This window comes from Malurus melanocephalus, unplaced genomic scaffold, assembly GCF_030028575.1.
Source record: "Malurus melanocephalus ecotype Western Australia unplaced genomic scaffold, MMel_1.1 scaffold_367, whole genome shotgun sequence".
Lineage (NCBI taxonomy): Eukaryota > Metazoa > Chordata > Aves > Passeriformes > Maluridae > Malurus > Malurus melanocephalus.
In genome coordinates, this window is record NW_026623599.1 from 708,530 (window position 1) to 733,573 (window position 25,044).

The 25,044-nt window shown below is 41.2% G+C and overlaps 2 protein-coding genes across 2 annotated transcripts; one reads left to right on the forward strand and one right to left on the reverse strand.

Annotated features, from left to right (window-relative positions):
* On the reverse strand, positions 1–24,729 carry RTF2 (replication termination factor 2). The gene is made up of 9 exons (XM_057378602.1): positions 24,613–24,729; positions 24,059–24,153; positions 23,867–23,960; positions 23,517–23,656; positions 22,355–22,433; positions 7,519–7,632; positions 4,506–4,566; positions 4,306–4,398; positions 1–2,311 (listed from the first exon to the last, which is right to left on the reverse strand). The coding sequence occupies exons 1-9, from the start codon at positions 24,679–24,681 to the stop codon at positions 2,121–2,123; spliced, it is 936 nt and encodes a 311-aa protein (XP_057234585.1). The 5' UTR covers positions 24,682–24,729; the 3' UTR covers positions 1–2,120.
* On the forward strand, positions 11,550–20,358 carry LOC130580846 (beta-1,3-galactosyl-O-glycosyl-glycoprotein beta-1,6-N-acetylglucosaminyltransferase 7-like). The gene is made up of 6 exons (XM_057378601.1): positions 11,550–11,918; positions 14,263–14,489; positions 14,974–15,066; positions 15,768–16,798; positions 17,241–17,336; positions 18,055–20,358. The coding sequence occupies exons 4-6, from the start codon at positions 15,823–15,825 to the stop codon at positions 18,279–18,281; spliced, it is 1,299 nt and encodes a 432-aa protein (XP_057234584.1). The 5' UTR covers positions 11,550–11,918; positions 14,263–14,489; positions 14,974–15,066; positions 15,768–15,822; the 3' UTR covers positions 18,282–20,358.
* Positions 24,730–25,044: the final 315 nt, after the last annotated feature.

Sequence of the window (25,044 nt, forward strand, 5' to 3'; positions counted from 1 at the left end):
CTGCATTTCAGCCCAGTCCCCAGTGGGCAGGTTGACACCACAAAAACAGCCCCTGTTACACAACWGCCACTAACTGGATCCTTTTTGAGGCTTTCCAGAAGAGAACCCAAGGCTTGAACAGCATGGAAACAAAACCAACTGTCCCATGAATTCCCYAGAACAGCCCCATGGGTGCAGTGCTGCGAGAGACTCGTGTGGCATGTGAAAAAACACAGATTTCAGATCCAAAAACTTCTGCAGCTCTCAACTTTCACCAGCATTCAAATTCACCTACATTAAAAGAAAATTAAATTGCCATCTCCAACAAAAAAAGCAAACCACAACAAAGCAAAGATCCTCCAGCAAACTATTGCCTGGAATCCATTAAAAGTTGCCAAGTCAACGTTCCAGTGCCCACTGCCCATCCCGGGCTGCCAATGGCACAAGTGGCACTTTGGGCTCCTCTGCTGGGCACCAACTCGGGCAAGAAATGCATCACAGGAAAAAACTGATCTGTGCCAGCAAGATTTCACATGCCAGCAAGATTTCACATTCCTTCCCAGCTGGAGTTTTGTAAAGAGAAGGAAAAGCCCCCACTGAAAACACTTCTATAAATCATAAACGTCTGAAGAGCTCTGTCCACCACGAGGGGATGGTGGAATATTGGACACAACCCTGGCAGGAGATAACAAACCCAGGGGTAGAGGAAAAAGGAGTCAATGATTTGTTCTTAAAGATGAGCAGAGCAGAGTTAAAAAAAGAGTCACTATTATGGCCCAAARGGCAGGAAAACCTGTGACCAACAGTCTGATTTATCACTGAGAAAAGAGAAGCAAAACTGCTTATTGTGTTTCCTTGTGTATTTTTTAGCAAAGTAACAGCTAAAACGAAAGCATGAAATTAATTTCCTTTAGGATTTATAACCAGAAGAAAAGTGTAGTCCTATAAAACACTAACATGTGCTTTCMAACAGAATTAAATTGCAAATCAAAGGCCTGCCATGGGACACCTTGTTCATTATCTGCAAGCAACAAATAATAAAGGATAATAATGAGAAGAATACAGAACAAGGAGAACAAAGCTGATTCCCAGCCATGCATACAAAATGTGGCTGAATGCTTCCTGGAAGCTCCAGCAAACCTCAAACTGTTTGATGTGCGTTCACATCTCTGGAAAACAAAAATTCTTACCACCATATAAATCCYACAGCAAGCCAATTTTTAATTACACCTATCAAAATAATAATGAAATCCCAGCAYTTTCATTCAGCATGTTTGAATCACRGAGACCACCTATGCAAATATCAACACAGCATTTGAATCTCCAGCTAACTACTGCCAATTATAAATGGGGACACTTTAAAAAATAAATTATGAGGATAATTAATCATTTTCACACACAAAGGTAACAAGGTAACATCAGGCCGTGGTTTTTAAAGCCTCCTACTTTCTGCATTTCTMTTCTGGTTAGATTGTGCCAAGATTAGAAAAGCAGATTTCAATTTTAGAAGAGGGAGAGAGGAAAGTGAAAAACTTTTCCCCCTCCCTCTGGTCATTCCAGGCAGGAATTATTGGATTCCAACATTAACAAGGGAATATTCTACTGTTAAAAACGGGCTACAACATGGATAAGAATGTTGCACAAGCTTTTTCATGTATGTGCTCTCATCTATTGTCAAAAGGTAAAATATTTTAAAATACCTACAGAACTTTTTAGAAATATATACTTGAGAAACAAAAGAGCATTATTTCTCTTTTTGCTGTCATGAAGTTACAGAGGGTTTGAATTCTGTAGTAATAACTGCAATTCCAGTGGTGACACAAATCAGTAAGAGGAGAACAGAAACTTCTCCTGAGGACACAGCCACTGTGACTGAAGGTGCCAACAGGAAGAGAAAAGGAGAATTTGTGTGCAAAAAATCCAACATTTCAGAGCGAGATCTGCTGCTACCACGTGGATTCTGCTGGTGTACTCCTTATTTACCACCAGGTTCATCAGCTATGAACAGGTTTACAACCAACTTACACAGTGAGTAACTGCAGATTAGGATCAGATCACCACAAAGTTCTGTATCAGAGGTACAGAGCACGGCCTGGGGGAGCAGAGCAGCAATGGATGCTCCACTGAGGCTCCTCATTGTTTCAGAAATAGTAAGCTGTGTGAGTAACCCAGTTGGAACACTCCTCCTTGGAACGTTTTGCTGAGCTGTGAGTTGTAAAAATAGATTTGTAAGCCTCAGACTTGTCCTCGCTGTCTGCAATGGATCTCTTGGTGGTGCTGCTGCTGGAAGAAGCTTTATTGACTTTTCCTGGGACTGATGGATTTCCATTCTCTGCRAGGGAAAAATGAATAGAATGAAGCATGAGAGCTTAAAATGGACACAAGTATTTAAATAAAGATGAAAACCAGTGTTTGACAATTAAAATATACATATTTTCGGGGTCTATCATAAGTATCTCCCACAATTGCACTCAACAGGTTTTAGAATTCACACTCCAAATACATTCAGAAATCTTCAGAGAGGAATTCTGTAAAGTTCATACTGATGRTATTTATTCCTCTGAGTGAGAACTGGCTCTGAGCTGGGCTCTGAAGCAGCACAAAAGCCTCCCCCAGCCTGCAGTATTGTTCAGAAATCAGCTATCAAATGCCAAAAGCTGAACTTGGGCCACTCCTTCCCCAGGGAACCCCTCTGCTCCCTTCATTCTTTTCCCACTAACAATGGTCAGCATCAGTTTATATCTGCAGTGGGGAAAATAATTTCAATATATTTTATCTCCTGCTACACAAAAACCCCTCTTTTTCTTGACTATTTCATCTCCCAAGTTGCAGGATGGTAGTTGAAAAAGCCAAGTCTCTGGTGCAAAGAAATGAACACAGAAGTTTGCAGAAATTTGATTTTCTGAGACAAATCCAGGCACAAGAGCTCACAGGAATTGTGTGTGCCACCCCAAACCCTGCCAGAATTGTCTGTGCCATCCCAAATCCTCCCAGAACAGTGTGTGACATCCCAAACTCTCCCAGAATTGTGTGTGCCATCCCAAACTCTCCCAGAATTGTGTGTGACATCCCAAACCTTCTCAGAATTGTGTGTGCCACCCCAAACCTTCTCAGAATTGTGTGTGCCATCCCAAACCTTCTCAGAATTGTGTGTGCCACCCCAAACCCTCTCAGAATTGTGTGTGCCACTCCAAACCTTCTCAGAATTGTGTGTGCCACCCCAAACCCTCTCAGAATTGTGTGTGCCATCACAAACCCTCTCAGAATTGTGTGTGCCATCCCAAATCTTCCCAGAATCATGTGTGCCAACCCAAACCCTCCCAGAACAGTGTGTGCCATCCCAAACTCTGCCAGCTCAGACCCTTTTCAGATCTGCAGGGTTTTTGTAATGCCACCAGCAGTTGTCTGGAAGGAACTGCCAAACCCTGGAGTGTGCAGAAGGCAAGCCCAGGATCCTCAGGGTGCCATGTTCACAAATTCATCCCATCAACTGCCATTCCTCATGGATTTTCCTTTATTTTCCCTCTCCCATTAATCTCCTGCTGGTCAATAGAACAACTTCAAAAAGCATTTTCTTTTTTCTTTTACACCCTCAGAAAATCAAAAACTCGTTAAACACTGTTAGAATTATGAGGTTGCTCAACATCCAGCAGCAATTATAATCATCTGGGATGAAATATTTTTATATTTTATCTCCTGCATAAAAGCAGACAGTAGAGGGCAGGTCAAGCATTGCTGATGGAATTTCAGCTTCTCCCAATTTATCTACAGATCATCATTCTCAGATTCTTCAAATTATTCTGATTTTTCCTGYGGCTGTTAAGCACAGGATTTAATATTTCCCACAGAAACTTCAGACTGACCTTAAAAATGTACCCCTGAAAATATCAGTGTGGAGACATGAAACAGCAGAAGAAATGTTAAATCAATAGAAGGCACCATTCTTTGGGTTTTTTTAACTTTTCCAAGTTAACTCAAAGCTTCAAGGCTGCTGTAGGTTCATCAGTGCATCCTAAAGTCCTGTTGCTCTGTTCCCAAGGACACACAGCAAATCAGCAGATAAAGAGGATTAAAAGTCAAATTATCTGGGATTTTTAACATACTTCATCCAATTAAAGTGCCAAAATACAGTTTTTGACCAACTGTACATCAGGGAATTGCTAATTTTCCTCCACTACCTCACAGCCAAGAAAAGAGATCCACCAGATTTCACTGTGTAAATAATAATCTCTAAATCTCATTAATTGTCACCGACTTAAAGCAAGATTAGAATGACACAAACAAGCAAATCTGTTCTCATCTGTCACATTGAGATTAAACACCAACCTGAACTTTTGGTGAAGATAATCTGCCTGTTTTCCCCCGAGCTGGAACTGACACAATCCTTGTCATTCTTAACTTTTGAGGGGCCTGGAGAATCTAAAAAGAATTAAAAAAAAAAAAAAGAAATATATAAAAAAATGGAAAAAATAATCCTGAATCAGCTTCAAGAGAAGGTGACACAGAATTTGGAGCTGTGACATTACCTGCAGAGGTTTCCTGCTGAGAAGCTGCTGCTGCTGCTGCTGATTTGCCTTTCTTTGATTTCTGAAACAACACAGGCAGAAATCTGGTAATTCACTGAAGGAACATAAAACTCCCAGCTCATATTTGATAGACAAACAATTGAATTTAGTACATTTTTATGCCTTGCCCAGTGGAGCTTTTCTTTCCACATTTTTGGTATTATTTCCACATGGCAAAATGAGTAATTTGGGGAACCCTGTGGCTACATTAAAGAAAATCGTGCAGGAGAAAATTGGATTTGTTTGGATTCAGTTTTCTGTTTGGATACTTTTAAAGTGGGGTGTGTTATTACCATTAACTGATAATCTGAACCCACAGAGCAGGACAGTAAATTAAACATTAGTAAGACACAATTGTATTCAATAAAGAAGCTTTTCTATAAAAAATTTCATAAGATTCCTGAATCTCATATCCACTAAATTTTGTTTAATCCATAAAAAAATCCTTCCTGGGTACCAGTCAATAACTGGACCCTCTGTTTATTGGAAAGATGCGAATAGTTAATCTAAATTTTTTAAAAGCATTTGTGCAGCAGATTTTCCAAATTAAGTTATATTTGTCCTGACTWAAAAACACAGAAAAACCCAGCAAGAATCCCATTTCTGGCTTTGATTACATAAATGCCAAGCTGAAAAAGAAAGATACACTGGAACAGTAATTAGCATTATCCTCACAAAGATGGCTGGRTACATCCTGAATTGTGTATGTGCTTCAAGACAGCTGCACAAACTCAGAGAAAATATTTAATTACATTCTGAAAATCAAGGGAACTCCTGCTGTGAAGCAAAGGATTAAGGCTTGAGGGCAAAACCAGCACAGCAAATGTTGCTGCAAAGCTGAGCCAGGAGGTGGTGGCAGAGGATTGTGGCTCTGATGCAAATTTGGCTCTCCTGCTGTCACACCAAGGGAATGATTCGGGTGGGAAGGACCTTAAAGCTCATCCCATTCCACACCTTCCACCAGACCAGGGTGCTCCATTCCCATCCAACCTGGCCCTCAGGTGCCTGGAAAACCAGGGCATTTCCACCTTTTATTACGGGAGGATTTCCAAAGAAAAGTCACCTCCCAGATGTTTGTAGTGATACAGATGTGCATGGTCATTATGCATAAAATAATTATAGAGACAGATTTCATCATGGGCATATGTGACACAGTGGAGTTTGAATTATTTTTAATTTTAATGCCAGCTGCATCTTCCTGATGTTTTGTCTCCTGGGATAAAGAAGTTTGTGCTTCCTGCTCCAAACACAGCAGGTCCACTGAGCCTGCCTGGAAGGCAGTGAGGGGAAAGGGCAGCAAACTGGGAATTGTGCTGCACACTGGGACTGCAGCTCACAGATCCCAGTTCAGAGACCAGCTGAGGTAACTGGAAATCGTGCTCCTCATTGGGATTGCAGCTCACAGATCCCAGTTCAGGGACCAGCTGGGGCACCGAGGTCACTGCTGGAGGCTGAAATCCAAGAGCTGCTGAGAGATTTGCAAATGCTGCCGTGTCACTGTCCACCAACCAAACCAACACCATTTGCATGTTCACCCAGAGCCCCAGGGTCACCCTAAAAGCCACAACTGCCCTGCACACTCAGGTACTTCTCTGCTGTGCAGAAGATTTCAGGTTATTCCAAATTATTTGACCCAAAACTGTTTGTTAGGGCTCTGTTCCCAAAGAAAACTAAAKGCAACCAACCACTGCTTCTGGAGCTGAGGATTCATCTGCTGACATCTGCAATAATCTATCATCAAATTATAATATATAATATATATTTTTTCCAAATACATAGTATTTTTAATTATAAAAACAGAATATATTTTCCTATATATAATTTTTTTCTAAACCTGTAATTACAAAGTACTAAGGGGGGGGGGGAAAAAAAAAAAGAAAACCCATCTGAATAGACACCATGAGATTATCACTCTTATGCCAGAAGCTACAGACACGACATGCAGAGACTCTGAAAAACAGGAAACAGAACAGCAGGATTTTCRTGGAAAACCATCCTTTTGATGTATTGCCCAGGCCCAGTGACGCTGTATTGGCACAGATGAATGAAGCCCCTGTGATGAGAAGGAATCATGTGCTCCCTGGCAAGTAAACAAGTATTTGTTTTAAAACAAACCAGGGAAATATTTGCATGCCATGTAATCGTAGAGCAGACAAAAGCAAGGGCTGCAAGCTCCATCTCCAGTCTCAGATGGTGAAAGCATCAGACAGTGATTCATGATGCTGAGACCCAGCAAAGTCAGAGCATCCTGAGTCAGCACTGAAGGTTTGCTTGGTTGGCATCCTCTGGGAAGCGATGGCAGCTCAGGGAAAATGGCAATAGTGAAAAAATCCCATRTTCAGAAGGGTCATTTGAGAGCTCAGCAGCACAGAAGAATCACAGCTCACAGGGCAGAGCAGCAGAGCTGACAGCAGAGCTGCAAGGACTTCATTTCTACTGCATTTTACCTCGTCAGATAAAAACATTGCAAAGGCCTCGGCAGTACGGTGGGAATTAGCAGGGGAATAATTGCTSAGGACTGTGAGAACCACAAAACATGATAAATTTCCACACTCTTACAGCAGCAGCCCAGGAATGCACAGATCCCAATATCCTGTTTCTGACAGAGGCTGATAAAAGCCACTTGGAGATCCAAAAMCCGATACCATCACAGCAACTGCCATGAGAAACAGAGGGATGATGTAGCTCRTTACCAGGATGAATTAATTCCAAAAAAAGCCTCAAGGATTGCTGGCACAGTGCCCATTTTACCCATTCTGAGGACACAAGGCACTGCTTGCTGCTCAGGAGGAAGTTTAGGGTGCACAACTTTGGGGTGTTCTTGGCAAAATACACACACAATCCCAGTGCTTTTAATATAACAGCTCATGGAGGAAATTCTTCCAGGTGCATAAAGATTAGTCAATACAAGAGCAGGTTCATTGCAGACAAGAATTCTTCCAAATTTATACTGAATAATGKATAAAAATCTTACCTTTTCTAATTTACTTTTAAGTCTTCTCTCCTCCATCCTTTTCTTCAGAATTTCYACATCTTCTTTACTGCCATTAAGGACAATCACATCTTCCTCTTGAAAGGGRACACCACACTTCATGGAAAAAACAGAACAAAATTGCATATTTATTTCTCTGTCTCCTATAACCAACACTCTGAACTAATTCTTCTTTTATTCATGAAGAAAAAGATCCCTTTGTGTATTTTCTGTTCATGGCTTTCTTCTTTTACTGGCACAAATGTACTTAAAGTATTCCTATTAGAATCTACTCAATCKTCTGAACTCCACAGCTAAAACCCAAAAGTACTTTCCGATTTTTAATTATAAATGCATTTTATTAAGATCTTGATGCCATTCTGCTTTAGAATTTGTCTTTCAACTTAGTGAGATAAGAAACAACAACTGATAGGAGCAGTTTCTTTACACTGACCATGGACAACACCAAAGATGTTATTCCTCTACATGTAGGACACACAGCAAATTTTTCTCTTTACTTGGTAGACAGGAAAATCTGAAGGTGTTTTATTTTTATTGATTAAACAAACAAACAAAACTATTATTATTGTTGTTGTTATTATTATTATTATGTTACTGTGGGGATAAAAAGGGCTCATAAAAGCAGAATAATTCATTACCTCACCTCGCTGTCTCCCTGGATTGTATCACAGAGACCAYGGCCTTATCTGATTTATCAAACACTCCCAAGTTTCCAACTACTTTCACAAATTAATCTGGATAATGGCTGTAATGGGCTCTGTGTACTTCCACATTTGTTTCATGGTTGAAGGCACAGATGTTTCCCTGTGCACATTTGCAATCATTTGATGCACCRGCACACTGACCATGATGTTTTCTTGTCCAAAATCTCAATTTGCTTTCATTTTTTGGTTGTTTTTGGGGTTGTCTTTTGTTGGTTGGTTGGTTTTGGAGTTCCTGTTTTGGTTATTTTGTTAAATGCAGACGCTTTCAGCTAATCTGCATGATTAATTTATAATCCTGCCWCTGCCATTACTCTTCYTTTTCYAAACAAAGGTTTRGGAAGGTTACTCTTGTAYTTGCAGTWGGAATTAAACAAATGAAAGGACATWTGGGCAGGACTCTGCTCGAGTGCTGAGCACAGCTTCAAAAACRAACCTGAACCCAGGAGATTGAGAGGGGAAAGGAAAGGAGGGTTGGAGAGAAGCACAGGAGCTCAGGCAGGCAGGAGCTGAAGTCACACCCAAGAAATGGAGGAGCAGCCCATAATTTTCCATTTCTGCTCAATGAGAAATCCCAGCCTGGTGTGATCTCCCACTTGGGARTGAGAAGGCTCCAAAATCCAGAATTTCAGCCTTCATTCTGAGGTAGGATCTGGCAGCTGACCCAATTCTAAAGAAGCCTCACAAACTCATTTCTAGCAGGGCGTTTCCAAATCCAGCATTTTTAACAACATTCTCCCAGTAGCATTCTCAATAAATGTTGCATTTTGAAAGAACAACCAAACCCAGGTTCCCATCTGCAAAACACAGGTGGAACTGCTCAAAAATGAAAASTATTTACAAGAAACAGGGGAAATAAAGGCAGTGTTCTCTTCCCGTTGCCTGAAACATAATTTTTTGCCATGACAACATTGGATTATGTCACAGAGACCATAATTTTCCAAACATAGTTTAAGCACAGTAATTACAGGGATAGGAGCATCTCCACATTCCCAGGCTTCACCAACACAATTTGTTGTTGGATCACACATGTGCATCAAGTGTCAGTTCTGCTGGACGTAATTAAATTCTGATTTTGTAAGAAGCAAAAAGGGGAAGATTTTTAGCTCAGCATTTTAATGAGCTAAAAAGCAAAAAGAAATCTGAGTTCTGCAAATTCTGAATGATTGTTCTTTAAAGGTCTTTTAGGGCAAATGTTTGTTTTATGGTATCACAGGGTCTCCTTTGCTGTACTTTGTTTATCTTGGGACTTTAAATATATGTGAAGGTACTTGCTGTAGTTCTCAGCACCTTGAATAGAGGACATTCCTAAATTAGAGATTTCGTATCTCTTTTTAAAGTATAAAATACAGGATTTTAAAAGTAATAATTAAGTCTTGGTTTAAGATCATTTCCTGAATTCTAGAGTTTACAGTTTATGTTCCAGCTGCCTAAGACAAGAGTTGTACCTTATTTCTTGCTGTAAACTACATTGACACATTGATTTTTCTTTTAYAGCATCTAAAACTTAATTCTGTGCATGACTACTCCAGTCTTAATAACATACAAATAAACAACAGGAAAATATGTTTTCATATCCAAATGTTTACACCAGTGCTACAGTTCAGCACCTTCAGAGAAACCTCAAACCTCTTTAGCAAATTTTAAACACTGAGTTCCTGCAGTCCTCCTGAACGTGGCCATTAGTGGGAAATTCATGATTCCCATYGGGATATGGAACATGGATGGCCACAAGATGATTGTCCCTCTTTAAACAGGGCAGGTATTTAGGAAAAGGTTTAAATACCCATGGATCATCTCACTGTTCATCTCCCAACCACACAAGCTCGTGCATTCAAGATTGTTGTTGCTTCCCACGGTTAATTAAAACACATTTTAAAAGAGAGAATTTTCCAGCGGTTTATCCATTAAAAGTTCAGTAGTGTGAGATTTGCTGAACATGTTTTTTTACATTGTCACCCAACCCAGACATGCAATGGGTCAGAGAGTAAAGGACAACTTGGGAGCAGTGGAAATTTCCCACCTACTGATTCACAGAACATGAACTTTCACTCAGGAGCTGCAGCCTCCACTAAAAAACCACCCCGAGACAAAGCCTCAATTTGCAGAGTTTCTCTTAAAATCAGTGATCATTTTGTACCTGGCACACCTGCAGCTGTGCCTTCACTTACTTTGAGGTTTTCTCTCTATTTCTGACCAGCATGGTATTTTTATCAGAACGTTTCCTCCCAATCCCAGTATATTTAAGCTCAACTTTCCACTTTATTAAACCCCTCAAAAGCCTTTAAAAGGCTGGAGCAGTAAACACTCTGTGAAGAATGATTCCAAGGAACTTACTCTAGGCAGGTGAAGTAAAGCACACCTTTACAGGCACAGAGAACTCACAGGRGTTAACAGCTCCAGGTCTGCCATTTACAGGGGTTTATCATTTGACAGTTGTGGTGGCTTCCCTTGTTTGTTTGCTTATCTAAAACTCACATTTTTAAGGGTTGGGGTCTTACACAATTTGTGGTTTCTTTATGTCCTGGTTACAAACACGGCACACAGCRCACACTGGATTTTATTGTTACAAGATTTCTGTTTATAGCCATGCTTCCTTACGATGTCCTTCTGTTTCCTATCCATTACAACATAACTCGTTTTTCCAGCTTTTCTATCAGTTCCACTTCTTATTTTCTCGGCCCACCAGGGCTGGACTTTTTCTGACAGAAACGTTCAAACTCAGCGGTCAGTGTGGGAAACCTCTTCCTTCTTATCTCCCCCCACCAGGGCTGGACCAAATTTTGCAGAAGTGGCAACAGTGACACTSAAACCCCTCCTTCCTTATCTCCTTAACCCACTCAGGGCTTGAGACCCGATGGTTACATTTGTAACACGCACTCACACTTCATTCTCCAGCRAACTTAATTCTGATAATTTACACCTTAATTTTTCTGCTAATTGACACCTTCATTCTGGCAACTTACACCTTCATTCTTCTGCTAACTCACACCTCAATTCTGGTAATTTACACCTTAATTCTTCTGCTAACTTACACCTTCATTCTGCTAATTTATACCTTCATTCTTCTGCTAACGTACACCTTCATTCTTCTGCTTACATCTTAATTCTTTTGCTAACTAGTACTTTAATTTTTCCGCTAACTCAGGCTAAGGTGTTTATCCCAAGTGAGGTTATTTATTCTCCTCTCAGCCTGCAGCCCATGGAAATGCCCGGCAGCAGCAGCAATTCCCTGCCGGAGCTTTTCCAGGCTGGAAAATTTCGGCAGAGGAATAGTTAAARGCAGGGGGAGGAGGAGGAGGAGGAAGAGGAGGAGGCAGGTTCGCAGTTCTCCCTCCAGCGGAGCAGAGGGACACAGGTTAAAGGCTCGGGGCTAAAGGAATTATTTCCAATTCCCTGCAATGTTCTCTCCGCATCCCCCCGTGTGATCRCAGCCCTTTCCAGGCTGGAGAAGTTCTCCCCTTTCGCTGCCAAGACAGAGCTGCAGGAGCGGAGAATTCCTGCGGGATAAATATGCTAAACATTGCAGGGAGGCAGCGGGAGTCGGGATGAAAACATTCCCGTTTAATGGTTAACCTCTGCCRGGGGATCGGGATGAGGGACACCGGCTCCTGCTGAAGGACAATGACACCCTGCAGTTATCTTTATTATGCTGCCGTCTCCTGGCTAATTCCGCACGAGGTAAGGCTGCATCAATTCCATCGGGGCGTTTCGGTTGTTTGCTTTTTCTTTAGGTAAAGTGGCGATTTCGCKTCAAAAATTATTCCAATCTGCACTAAAGTTAGTATTTTTTTTCCCTTCTTTACTTTTCCTTCCTTTATTCTTTGTCACGGATGCGGAGAAGGATGGAGGTCATTATTACTAATTTGCATTATAAAAATCACGTTATTTATTGCAACTTAGTTTTTTTACAGCTTTAAACTTAAGGGTTTAAACAGCCTTCACAGCATTTGTTTCAAATTACTGTGAGGTCAAATTCACAAGGAAAAAAGAAACCCAGGAAAAATAGCAAARACGAACACTAAAACTCCATAAATTTGTTGGATACGTATCAGTAAGTTCTAATGCAATGTTAATGTTTGTAAATAAGAACGATTTGAATAACTGGGTTTGATAAAGAAATGTTTTTATTCAATGCGTCTCAAAATCCAGAAGCAGACTCCTGTGTTCTGACCCCCTCCTTAAACAAAAAATAAAGCAATAGAAAAAGCACTTAAAAGCACTGATTTAAATATTTTTAAAATGATTGAATTAGTCCTTCCCTGTTTATAAAATGTCTGCATTAATGCCTGCATAAATACATTAAAAAAAAACAAAAAACCAAACAAATCCAGATACAAAAAGAGTTGGAAATAAGTATTTAATGCCTTTTCAGCATTTTATTAGAAGATGATGCATTCACAAGTCATTTGTCTCACTAAATGACGAGGTCATACGAAGCAAACTTTATCTAAACTTTAATATTAGGCAAATGCAAAGAGCTCAGAGAAAACAGAATGTCTGGAGGTGCAGTGATGCAGTCCTAAATGCAATGGCAGGAAGAGAGAGCAAAAAGCAAAATGGGTTGTTACAACAAAATGCACAGTGCTAATGGGGTCTCAATGAGCTGAGCTGACATTTCACARGCTTTTTCAAGGCCTCATCATAATTCCCTTTGCCTCTAGAGTTTACTTTGTTAATTGAGATGGAGTATCTCAGCCTTGCAACAATTTTCTGTTAAGTAATATCCTTAAAAGCATCCACAGAGGTGCTTGAAAACCCCTACATCTTTTTTTTTTTCCTGAGAACGTCACATGCTACTGGCAGGATTTTTAAAAATTAACACAACTTCATCCTCCAGCTTTAGAAAACCYATGCATAACATACAAAATGCTGAGTTTCAGAGACATTCTGCTAACAAAAAATACCTTTCATGGCAYCCTTGCATAATAAAACTCAAGGGCAAGGCTGTCCCAGACTGGGTTATGCCTGGACAGTGGACATTCCCAATTGGATCTCTTGCTCCTCAAGGGCAGGAGAATAATAATAAATAATAATAAACCTGGCAGAATAATCCTTGCCAGCACACAGGGGTGACAGGATCCTKCTAAACAACAAATTTCATGTCTGGTGGCACTGACAGCTGCAATTCCAGCTCTAAATCTGGTCAAACACTCCCAAAAAGCTGCTGCTTTCATTCTGTAATATCCCCCGAGGCTGAAAGATGTCAGATTGTGTTCTTGCAGGCCAGGCTTCATCACTCAGCCATTCCCCATAAACATGTTAACGCTGGAGAGGAATTGCTGCCTCTTACCTGATAATGGGCTGCTTGTGTAGTTTTATGCTGCCATAAAAATACAGTTTCTAGATGTCACCCAGTCCAGTAGGAAAAAATCCATAATAAACACTTAACAGCCCGAAACAGMCCCAGAAGCTGTTATTTGAAAGGTAATAAAAATGCAAGTGGATGAAACCAGCAGGTTACAGCTTGGCTCCTCAGAATTACATTTTGCAGCCTGTTCAAACTATATTTAAGTAAAAAAACCTGCCAAGCACCCTCATTCTGGACAGATTCAGAGAATATTCCAAGTTGGAAGGGACCCACAAGRACCACTGGGTCCAGCTCTCAAGTAAATGACCTGTCCAGAGAGTGAACCCCATAATTTGGGTGTTGTTTTATATTTGATCAGGTATAAAATCCCAAATCTTCCTGTTTTCTTATATTCAGAATGAACCATCCCTGAGACATAGCAGAGATCTCGTGATATTCWCTATTCAGAGCAATCTCTACGCTCYTCCTGCAATAATTCCCTCAGAATAAAGAGTTTTTTTCCGAGTCCAGCTCCACAGAAATCAGTATTTTCCCCAATTTCAGCCCTGGGTACGCAATGCTCCACACAGAAATCCCCTCTGGACTCTGGCACAGCATCCAGCAGAGATGAATTTCATTTTTACTACAAAAATCCTGCTTTTCACCTTGCTGCAGCACCCCTGTTCTGCATCCAAAGGCTGACACAGACTGGATTTGCTGTATTTTTTTGTTCAGATGGAAGGAAAGCTCCCATCAAGGTTGTTTACCCAGTAAACGGATCCCTGAGGAGCTCCAAGGCAAAAACATTCTCCTGGGACCTGATTTCCTCATGTTTTTCTTTGAGCTTGCTGASAGAACATCCCGGGAAAATGGACAAACCCTCCACCTAAAGCACAGCTCCTCCTTCGGGAATGCTCAGTGGAAAAGAGGCACTCATCCAGCATGAAATCCAGTGCATACCAGTAAGGACCAAAAGATAAATACATTCTTTCCCAACAGCCTAATAAGATCTTAAAAATGTGGTGAGATAGAGGATCCTTTCCCTTGGTTCAATTTGTGCTTGAATGTTTTTTGAATTTTGCCTCGCTGCTATTTTAACTACAATGCCCTCTCTTTTTTCAAGCTTTTAAGGGAGATACTGATTTTTCATTAAAAAAAGGATTTTCCACTTCTTTCTAATGAAAACCTTGAGCCTTCTAACCACAGCAGCATTCTCATAATGAAAYTACCATTATAAAAATACTATTTTTCTCTCTTCCTATGCAAAGCCAAATGCTTTGTGATTTTGACAGCTGCAAAATGAAAAATATTTCAAGGTGAAATGCAAATTTTGTTTACAAAATCGTTTACTAAAAAAAATTAACTATCTTTAAAATGAAAATATTTTAAAATTTAACTGTTAAGCTTGATTGCAGCTAATGGACCTTCTGCTTGGTATTTTCTCAGGAATTTTGATACGAAATGCTTCAAAAATCAAGACTTCAGGTAATTGCTGTGGGATTCAGGACTGCACTCTCACTCTTCTGACTCTTCAACAAGGTAAATGAAAGGAAAAAAAAACCACAGTGGAAAAACTCCTGTGCCAATATGCTGTAAATTGGTTATCTCWGAATGCCAATAGTGGCACTTGTGTCCTTATCTCAGAGCATGCATATGTGCTAAAAATAAGAAATRAGCGTTGTCCCCATGTCCAGTTTTCCAAAGCAGTAATACAAAGATGTCAGAGGGAAAAAAAAAAAAATCTCCAAGTCAGAAAYGTTTGCTGACTTTATAAGGATAAAACCCAGAGTATTTTGTGGATTACGTTTTAGTCTCTTCCTTCTGTTTATTTAATAAGTTTTCTGTTGATTTAATTTACTGAATTCTGATCCTCTGGCGGAACTTCAGGTTTCCCAGGCTTGAGGAAATCTCAGCAGCAGCTGCTCCTCAGGAGCACTCAGAGCTCCCAAATTCCCTGGGGCCACCACCTCAAAACCCAGGAGACTCCCACCTGATGGGCTGAGCCCCCCTTGCTCAAGCAGTGAAGAATTCAAAACCATTTGGGGTTCTTTTGTATCATTTTGAGATAATTTTGTCTTGGAAAGACAGAATTTCTGTTTTGTGGTTCTGTGAGTTCCATTCCCAGGGCTGAGTGTGAAATAATTCCAATATTTATAAATGCAGCACTAACACGGCATCTATTCTAAAAAAAAAAAAAATTAACAGAAASGTTCTCTCCCTCTATCTCACTKTTCCTTCAGATGATCTGAATAATTAATTGGACTATGATAACAAGACAGGATCTTGAAATAAAAGATGAACCCACTTCATGCAAAGAAATCAAGATTTTTAGTGTGTCTTGCTGTCTGTACGTTCATCTACACCTTCATCTACCTAAAGGTTCCACTTTACGAAGATTCAAATGACCAAAAGTTTCGTGTCAAAGAAGCAGAGTGTGGTTTTTACCCGGATGAACTTTGCTCAGCTCTTTTTGTGGGGAAGCCTGCTGCCTTTAGAATAGGAAACTTCTGTCAGAAATCCTACCAGCCCAAACCACTGAGCTGCATTCACACTCCCTGCAGCTGCCCCACAGTCCTGAAGACTCTGCATTTTATCACCAAACCACTGTCAGATGAGGAAGGAAATTTCTCCTTGGCGTACATTATTACAATTCACAAGGAGCTGGAAATGTTTGTGAGGCTGCTCCGAGCTATTTATATGCCTCAGAATATTTACTGCATCCACATTGATGAAAAGTCACCCAGAGATTACAAGACTGCTGTAGAGAACATCGTTAACTGCTTCGAAAATATTTTCATTTCCTCAAAAAGAGAACACGTTGTTTACGCAGGGTTTTCAAGATTACAAGCTGATATTAACTGCATGAGAGACCTAGTGAATTCCAAAGTTCAGTGGAATTATGTTATTAACCTGTGTGGTCAAGATTACCCCCTGAAAACAAATAAAGAAATTATTCAATACGTGAAAAGCAAGTGGAACGGGAAAAATATCACTCCTGGCATAGTGCAACCACTTCATGTGAAACACAGGACACAGGTCAGCTACAGGGAATACGTCCAYTCTGGAGTGCCATACGTGTACCCAGCAAAGAGCAGGAAAAGCAAACCCCCACACAACCTCACCATCTATTTTGGCAGTGCCTATTACATCCTCACCAAGGACTTTGTGCAGTTCACACTGACTGATGTCCGGGCAAAAGCTCTGCTGGAGTGGTCCAGGGACACCTACAGTCCTGATGAGCACTTCTGGGTCACCCTCAATCGTTTGCCAGGTAAGAGTTTGTTATTTCTGCCATCAATCGTTTGCCAGGTAAGAGTTTGTCATTTCTGCCACAAATAACAGGGAGAGGTTTGGAGCTCCAACTGGGAGATGAACAGCACTGAATTGCAGAAATAAAGTCATTTCTTCAGCCTCAGTGCTTCCCTTTTGAAAGTCATGTCTGGTGGCTGTGAAGCAAAGCTTGATTCCAGGGAAGTGCTACTTTCAGTGCAGGCCTCGAGSTAGAAAAATGCTGATGAAAAAGTTTTTTTGCTGCATGAAAGCTTCTGCACGCAAGGAATAAAAAAAAGCAATARTACTGAGAATTATGTCCTTGTGATGTAAATATCTACAAATAAATTCTCCATCTGACCATAGTTAAATGCCTTCAGCAGTGAATATTTTCCCTGAAATGAGTAGAAAAGAATCTTATCAGAGCCTTCTGTTTTTTAAAGATGCTCCAGGGGCTACACCCRATGCAGGCTGGCAAGGAGACCTAAGAGCCATTAAATGGAAAGATCAAGAAGGATCCTCCCACAAAGGCTGCAAAGGTAACGTCAGTTTTGATCATGAGCTCGTTTGATTCACTAATGAGCATTAATTGGTGATTACATATTATTTAAAGCAGCTATTAAATGTGCCTCAGTGGTCATAGATAATTTGTTTTGAAAGTATCAAATAAAAATGGGTACCCTTCTAAATTACTGTACTATATCCAATTAAAGAGATGTTGAGATATACATAATATTAACATATATACTAATTGTATATTTTTTATCATAATTGAGATGGATATTTTATATTCTATATATTTTGGGGTAATCACGGTATCCATACACTGACAACTCTTCTTTCAGCCCCCAATTACCAACACAGTTTTCAATGGAGGGGCTTTACCTGACAAGGATATTTGCATCAACATTGGGGTAAATCCTTTCAATTTGAACACCAATTAAAAAGAATAGTGCTGACCACACGGAAAGCACGCAGAAGTAATTAAAATCTGTGAGTGTGCAAGCACTGTGTGATTGAACAGGAGATCAGAACATCTGATGCCCACCTACAAGATTTTAAGCAGAGCAACATAGCAGGGAAGCAGCTGGAGGTAACAAAAATCTATTTATGTAAAACATATATAAAGACAAGAGTTYATGTTTTTATTATCACCCTCCAGCTCATTTCCACGATGCTATAACAGAAATCAAAAGGTGAAACTCTTAAAAAAAAACCGCTTTGGCTCATCTTGCTGCTGCTGTGTGATCTCTGCAGGTCATTACGTCAGAGACATCTGCATCTACGGCCCGGGGGATCTGCAGTGGATCACGGAGTCCCCTCATTTATTTGCCAATAAATTCGAGCCTGCACGGTACCCRCTGGCCATGGAGTGCCTGGAGAGGCGGCTGCGCCTCAAGGTGCTGAGCCAGGCTCAGGTGCCCATCGAGCAGCACTGGCGCCTGCAGGAGCACAGTTATTTCAACATGAAGCTGGATCAGTGAGCTGAACCCACCCTGAACCAACAGACACAAAATAGGAATGTTCACAGCCACAGGCTTCACTCCCTGCACTAAGGGTAAAGCACAATACTGTAATCCCAGAGAAATAAACGGGTTTTATTTATTCCAGTAACAACTGTTAGTGGGTTAATTCCCAAAGAACATCTAAATAGACAAGGGGGGGGATTTCATAATCTGTTAAGTGARTTATTTAGCTGGAAAAGTCAATATTCCTCATGTTCACAGCCAAAGCATGACTAACTGGCATCAAAATAATAAAATGGAAGCAGCGACTGAAGCAAAGATAAAATACGGAGAAATAACAAATTAAAGTCATGGCTCCTGAATGTCTTAGGAAATGTTTTGAATAATGAAGTTCATGCTCAAATTTCAGAGGTTGTACTTCAGTGACAGGCAGTTTCTGACACAGTCCATGCCACTGGGGGGTTTGGGTTTGTTTTTATTTCCCATGGCCAGCTGCATCCCTAATTTCATTGTGTAGCATGGCAACATCACTGCTGCCCTTGCCAGGCTTTGCTCCTAATAACAGTCAGAGGGATCCTGCAATGCATTTTTATCTCAAAGTCCTTGTTCTGAGTCTCTGCAGGAGTTTAGGGCAAGGAGACGTGGAAAATTTGAGGCTAGGGATACAGGAAAACTGAGCAAAAGGACACTTTTCCATCATTTTTTCATCCTGGTGTACCTGACTGAGGGAAGCAAAAACCCTGAGCAAGTGCAGTAACACCTGGCAGGGACCAGGACAACTCACTCGATTAAAAACTAAAAATTACAAATAAAAGCCTAGAAGCAATTTAGATGTCAGCTTCACCATGCACCCAAAACATCCCTCAGTTTTTACAAGAAAATTGGCTGCAGATTGAGCCTATTCCCAAAAAAATCAAATGACCCTAGAACAGCACATGAAAGTTTCTTATTACAAACTCATTTCTAGGTTGCTGGAACTTTACTGCTCATTTTCCCACAGAAGTTTCTCGGAAACATCAATTCTTGCAAATGAACTTTAACCTAAAGAAAGGCCATCTGGTCCCTATTTATTTACAAACTCAACCCCAAGGCGTGTGCTCAGTTTCATGGATAATCCAGGACTTATCTTGTGGCTAAATATTGCTAAATATTGCTGCATAAATATGATCCTTTTTTTATGGAGGGAAATAAAGCTAAAAAGGAAAAGGAAAATAAAAGCCAGGCACATGTTCATGCTGAGCTTGTTGAGAGTCTCTCTTCAAACCATTACTGGAGCTAATGGGTSTCTGGCATGTATTAATCATAGCAATATTCATAATTAATTTCTCTCCAGTCCACTGTGGGGCACTGCCAGCATTTATCCACTCCATGATGTCTTTTAAAATGGGAATGGAAGGTTCCTTATTGCCATCATTGCAGCAAATTCAGTCTCCAGCTTTCACCTCTGGCACCAYCACACAGAACAAGTGCTGTGCATCACTTCCAAATTGAATTAAAATTAAAAATTCAACAGCGAGGCACTATAAAACACGGGCTCATTTTGGAGAAATTGAACCAGGCAAAAACCCTGCACAAAAAGCCCTCTTAAAATACAATTTTGGTATGACTTGACCCATGTCAGCCTTGGCACATCTCTGCAGCATAACCCTCATTCCTTTAAGCATTTTGTATTTGAAACAAAACTTTAGGAAAATCATCACTAAACCATTCTCAAGTAGTAAAAATATAATATTCAACTTATTATTCTGATTATCATGACCACATTACCTCCCTGAAACACACATGAAAAGCCTTCATGAATTCTGTGTTACCGTGTTAAGAGTAGATCAATCACAACTTTTACACCTCAGCAAGCAATGTTTGCTGAATTTGGTGCCCTAAAGGCAGAAAGTGCCAAAGTGACCCTGGTTCCAGGAACCACTGCTGCACACACAGCTCTGCATCTGACAGCCACGTGTGTAAATTCTGCAAAAAAAGCTTCCTATCAAAGTTAAACACAGGATTAAGTGTTTGATATGGCACAGTTTCATAGTTAGGGCACTACTTCAAGTGTGTGTTTAGTTGACTCTGAAAACAAGTCCAAAATAAACTTTTGATACAAGAAAGTACCTTTTAAATGTAATCTCGTCCTTAACTTCCAAAGTGACTCCCAGAAGGACTTCCACCACCAATTCCATAACCTCTATCCTGTCTGCAAATTACTCCAGCACATTTTTACATCAACAGGAACTTCTTAGAGAGTCACCTTCCAAACTGGTAATGAATAAAGCGTATTTTTTGTCAAATAACAGACTTCCATTTAGCAGCACCAAAAACTGCCCATGCAAGAATAAAAATTCCAAAACATCAGGACACTACCAAAATCCTCAGAGCTACACAGATCACCACAAACTTGAAATCTCCAACATCCCATCAGATACAAAAAGAGGGAATAGAGACAATCTTGTTTGTTCTTTTAATTTTAGCCTGTTGGARAATTAAACACTTTGCTCCAAAGTGCAAGTTTTAAACTGACAGATTCCATCACAGATAATTCTTCCTGAGCAACAGGAAGGAGGARACAGCAAAAATCCCAGCCTTTAGAGCTGCTGCTGGAGAATCCACATCTGGAAGCAACAGTTATTTCTCTTCCTGCTGACTAAAATGTGACTAAGTCACATTTGAGCATGTGATAGTGTTGAGAGTTTCAATTTTGCCTTTTTACTGATCAAAAAGCTCCAAAATATGGCTCAAACAAAACCCACTTYTGTGTAAAATGAGTTACAAGATGTATTTGCACTCCTAAGTTGCTGTTTCAGACAAAAACTCTTTTCCAACTCTTCCAAGTCTGAGTAGAAGCTACAAAATTTGTCCCAAGTATTTCATTTACCAAGCCTGCTCTCCAACTTAAACCAGCACTGAAAAACTCAGCTTTTTCAAGAAATCTTTGGCCAAGAAGGTATCTCAGCAAGACAGTTCAAAGGATTTACCCTCCAGGCAATGAGAGACAAATCCCTCAACACTGCTCCAGTTCTGACTGGTCCTTTGTCTCAGAGTTTTCACATTTGAATGTTACTCTTTGAAATAAATCCTTCAAAATGCTACTTCAGAGGAAAAAGCACGTGGGATCCATTCAGTTTTTGTAAGATTATCAGACTGGCCAAACCATGGACAAAACATCTCATTCCTACATCTGCTGCTCTGGTTACACCCATCCATCAACACAAATGGAGATGCAAACAAAAAASTGGATTAAAAATAAATTAGTGTCTGCCAAAGGGAAACAAAGCCATCAAGACAGAAGAAAATGGGCACTGAAAGCAGMAACGTGAGAATAAACCTGACAATATCCAACAATATTTACCATGACAAAAGGTTTTCCTTTGCAGGTCTTGTTTAATATAAATATACTCTGTATTTTATCCAATATCAGGGTGTTCCCAGAAAAATAACTGCCTAAATGGGGCAACTCTCACCACAAAAGTTGCTGATAACAAAAGCAATGATAGGAAAAATGGGAATTTGTGATTTTTGTCACTGTTCTTAATTTCAAACATACAGAGATCAAATCAGTAACGTGAAACAAAGGCAGTATTTTCTACAATAATGCATGGAAAAACTCAATAAAGTTGGCCCCACCCAAAAATTTAAAAAAAACAACACCCAATGCCCTTGAAAAATACAGGGATCATAATATAACCTGAACATATAGTTTAAACACAGAGCAGAAACTGATAAAACACAAGCTGTGTGCATTCAGGAAGAAAAAATAACCAATCTAGCAAACCCCCAAAATCCCAAAGCAAAACCAATCACTCATTTTAAAACTGAAATTAGAACCAAATCTTGGAAAAAAATGGAAATTCTAAAGTATCTACTGCAAAAACAAGTTCTGAGTACAAAAATACTTGTTTTTACAATTATTTAGATTTTTTTTTATCAAAAAAGGCCATGTAGAAATACTTGGGGCCATCACAGAACAGAACTTTTACTAAAGTTCCATTTAAATATGCACATTCAGATTAAAACCCCCCTTCACAGTACTGGATGTGAATAAACAGTTGTATAAACACACCCATGGCTGCACTGCTTCTAAAGATGGAAAAACTCACCTTGTGACAAACTTCTGATTTGATTTCYTTGAGAGCTCGTTCAGAGAACACACAGCCACAGTTTCTCAGGAAGCAAAACCTTCCAAGAAGAGAGAACACACAATGATTTGGAAAAAACAGAGAGAGGTGTGTGCAGTGGTGATGGGGCTGGCAGGGCACAGCTCACCTTTACAAGTTCTTGCTTTAATCAAACTATCAGTACATTTAAATAGGTAATTAATTCATTATTAATTTGCACAATGTAAGAATTGAATGAAAGGTATTTGGTACATTAAAGCACAATAGATATTTGTTTTTTTATCTTGAGTATCTCCTGGCTAATCCCTCACTGGAGGAAGGAATTCTTTGCAACCATTCAGCTGAGAACTCATCCCTCAGGTGACAAAGAAATTGCTGCTCTGCCCAAAGCAGGATGAGAGGAAATTCYCTGCCCCAGAGCAATAAACCCCAGRTATACTGACACCCACAATCTATCACCATTCTGATCCTAACAMGGGGAGAGGTAAAATGTGAGGGAAGGCTGAGAGAATTGGGATTGTTCAGCTGGAGAGGAGAAGCTTTGGGGTGAGCTCAGGGTGCTCTTGAAGGGCCTGAAGGAGCCAAAGATGGAGAGAGAGGATTAACAAGGGATGGAGGGACAGGACACAGGGAATGGATTCAAACTGGAACAGTGCAGGGTTAGATGGGATATTGGGCAGGAATTCCTCCCTGTGAGGGTGGGAGGCCCTGGCACAGAGCAGCTGTGGTGCCCCTGGATCCCTGGCAGTGCCCAGACCAGGCTGGACAGGATCTGGAGCAGCCTGGGATGGTGGGAGGTGTCCCTGTCCTTGTCATGGGGTGGAATGGGTTGAGCCTTAAGGTCCCTCCAACCCAAATCCTTCCCTGATCCCAATTCTTGACGTGACACAAAGGGAGGTCACATCCCATCTCCTGTGATTCAGCCCCAAACAACCTTCAGTCACTTCTTCTCTGCCAACATTGCTCCCTACTCCTTCCTTATCCACCTAAAGGACACCCAGAACTTCCTCCTGAACTTCCTCCTCAAATAAAGACAAACATTGCCCACCAAGGCATGGGGCAGGACATGATTTGCACCATTTCCCACTCAGTTTTCCCTGCTCTGCCCAGTTGAAACCCCAAATGCAGGCCCTGCAGCACTGACCTGTGCCTCCCGTTCATCTCCAGCCCCACCACGGGGCAGATGAAGCGTGCACACTGCAGATCATCGTATTTGTCCCCTTTGATGCTCTCCTTATCCCCACTCCAGGCTGGGTTATCCGCCAGGTTCAGCTCTGTCACATTCTGAAAAAGAAAAATGCAAACTTTGAGCRTTTCCCAGTGATTYTGASCCATGGTAATATTCCCTTATAACCTTTCCACTGTATTTTGCTTTTTTAAACACTTTAATTCACACTGAAAACAAACACAAATAAGAGATTTTTCATGACTGAACGTTCACTCATGATTTTAACATTTTATTTGAACTTCTCACATCAGGCACWGCCTGTTTACCTTGATGCTCTTGATGTGGGATGCAGATTCCATGGGAGTTTTATCMGGGGATTTGTCCAACAAAAATTCAAGGATGGCATCTTTGTTGTACAGCCTAGAACATAAAAATTTCGTTAATTATACTGGATTGCCATAACATTTTTATTTTTTTGTTTATAATTGATTTTTACTGCAGACTGGAGCCATTCTCACCTGCCCAGCTCACAGGCCACGATGGGCCGACGCAGCTTCTCCTGGCTCAGGGCACAGTAGAACCACCKGGCCACCAACTCAGCAACTTTGTCAACCTGGAGAGAAAAAATAACTCTCATTATTTAAAAATATTTGTAAATTATTTCGGCATAAAATCAGGTAATACGTGAGGCATTCATCAAATCCCTAGATTTCTTACCAAAGCTGCTTTCTGCACTATAAGTTGATTTATAAAATTATTTCAGCTGAAGTTTTTGGCAAAGTTCATGATCAGTTTTGCGCCTTTGCCTCTACCTAGTGAAGCCATTCCTGCAACACCTCCCTGGGCAGCCCCTGCCAAGGCCTGGYCACCTTTTCCATGRSGAAATTCCTRCTKCTGTCCCCCCTGYCCCWYCCTGAGGCCGTTCCCTCTCCTCCTGTCCCTGTTCCCAGAGCACAGCCCGAYCCCCCSGCTGTCCCCTCCTGTCAGGGAGTTGTGCAGAGCCACGAGCTCCCCCCCCGGACGCGCCTCCCTCTCCCCGCAGCCTCCCCACCATCCCGGAGCCCTCTCGCACCTTCTCGACTTTGCGGGGCCCCTTGACCAGCTCGTGCCGCTTGGGGATGGTGCCGCCATCGCATCCCATGGCGCTTCCGGGTTCTGCACCGCCCTTCCCGGAAAGATGCGTCACTTCCGGCGCATCACAATGACGTCACCGCTGTTGCCTAGCAACGGGCGGCTGGGGGCGCGGCCATGGCGCCGGGTGGGCGAGTCCATCGCGCTGGGGCCGGGGGTGCGCAGAATGTACCAAGTGAGTGCATGGGGGGGTTCCCAGCGCCTTCCCGCCCCTTTCCCGCAGGTTTATTCATTTTTTTTAATGAGGAAACCCTCCGGGACGCCCATTTCGGGGGGATTTACGGCAAAACGTGGCGATCCCGGCTCTGTTGGGGCTGGCGGGGGCGCTGAGGAGGCGCGCTCTCCCTCAGCGATGTCAGGGTGGTGCCAGGAG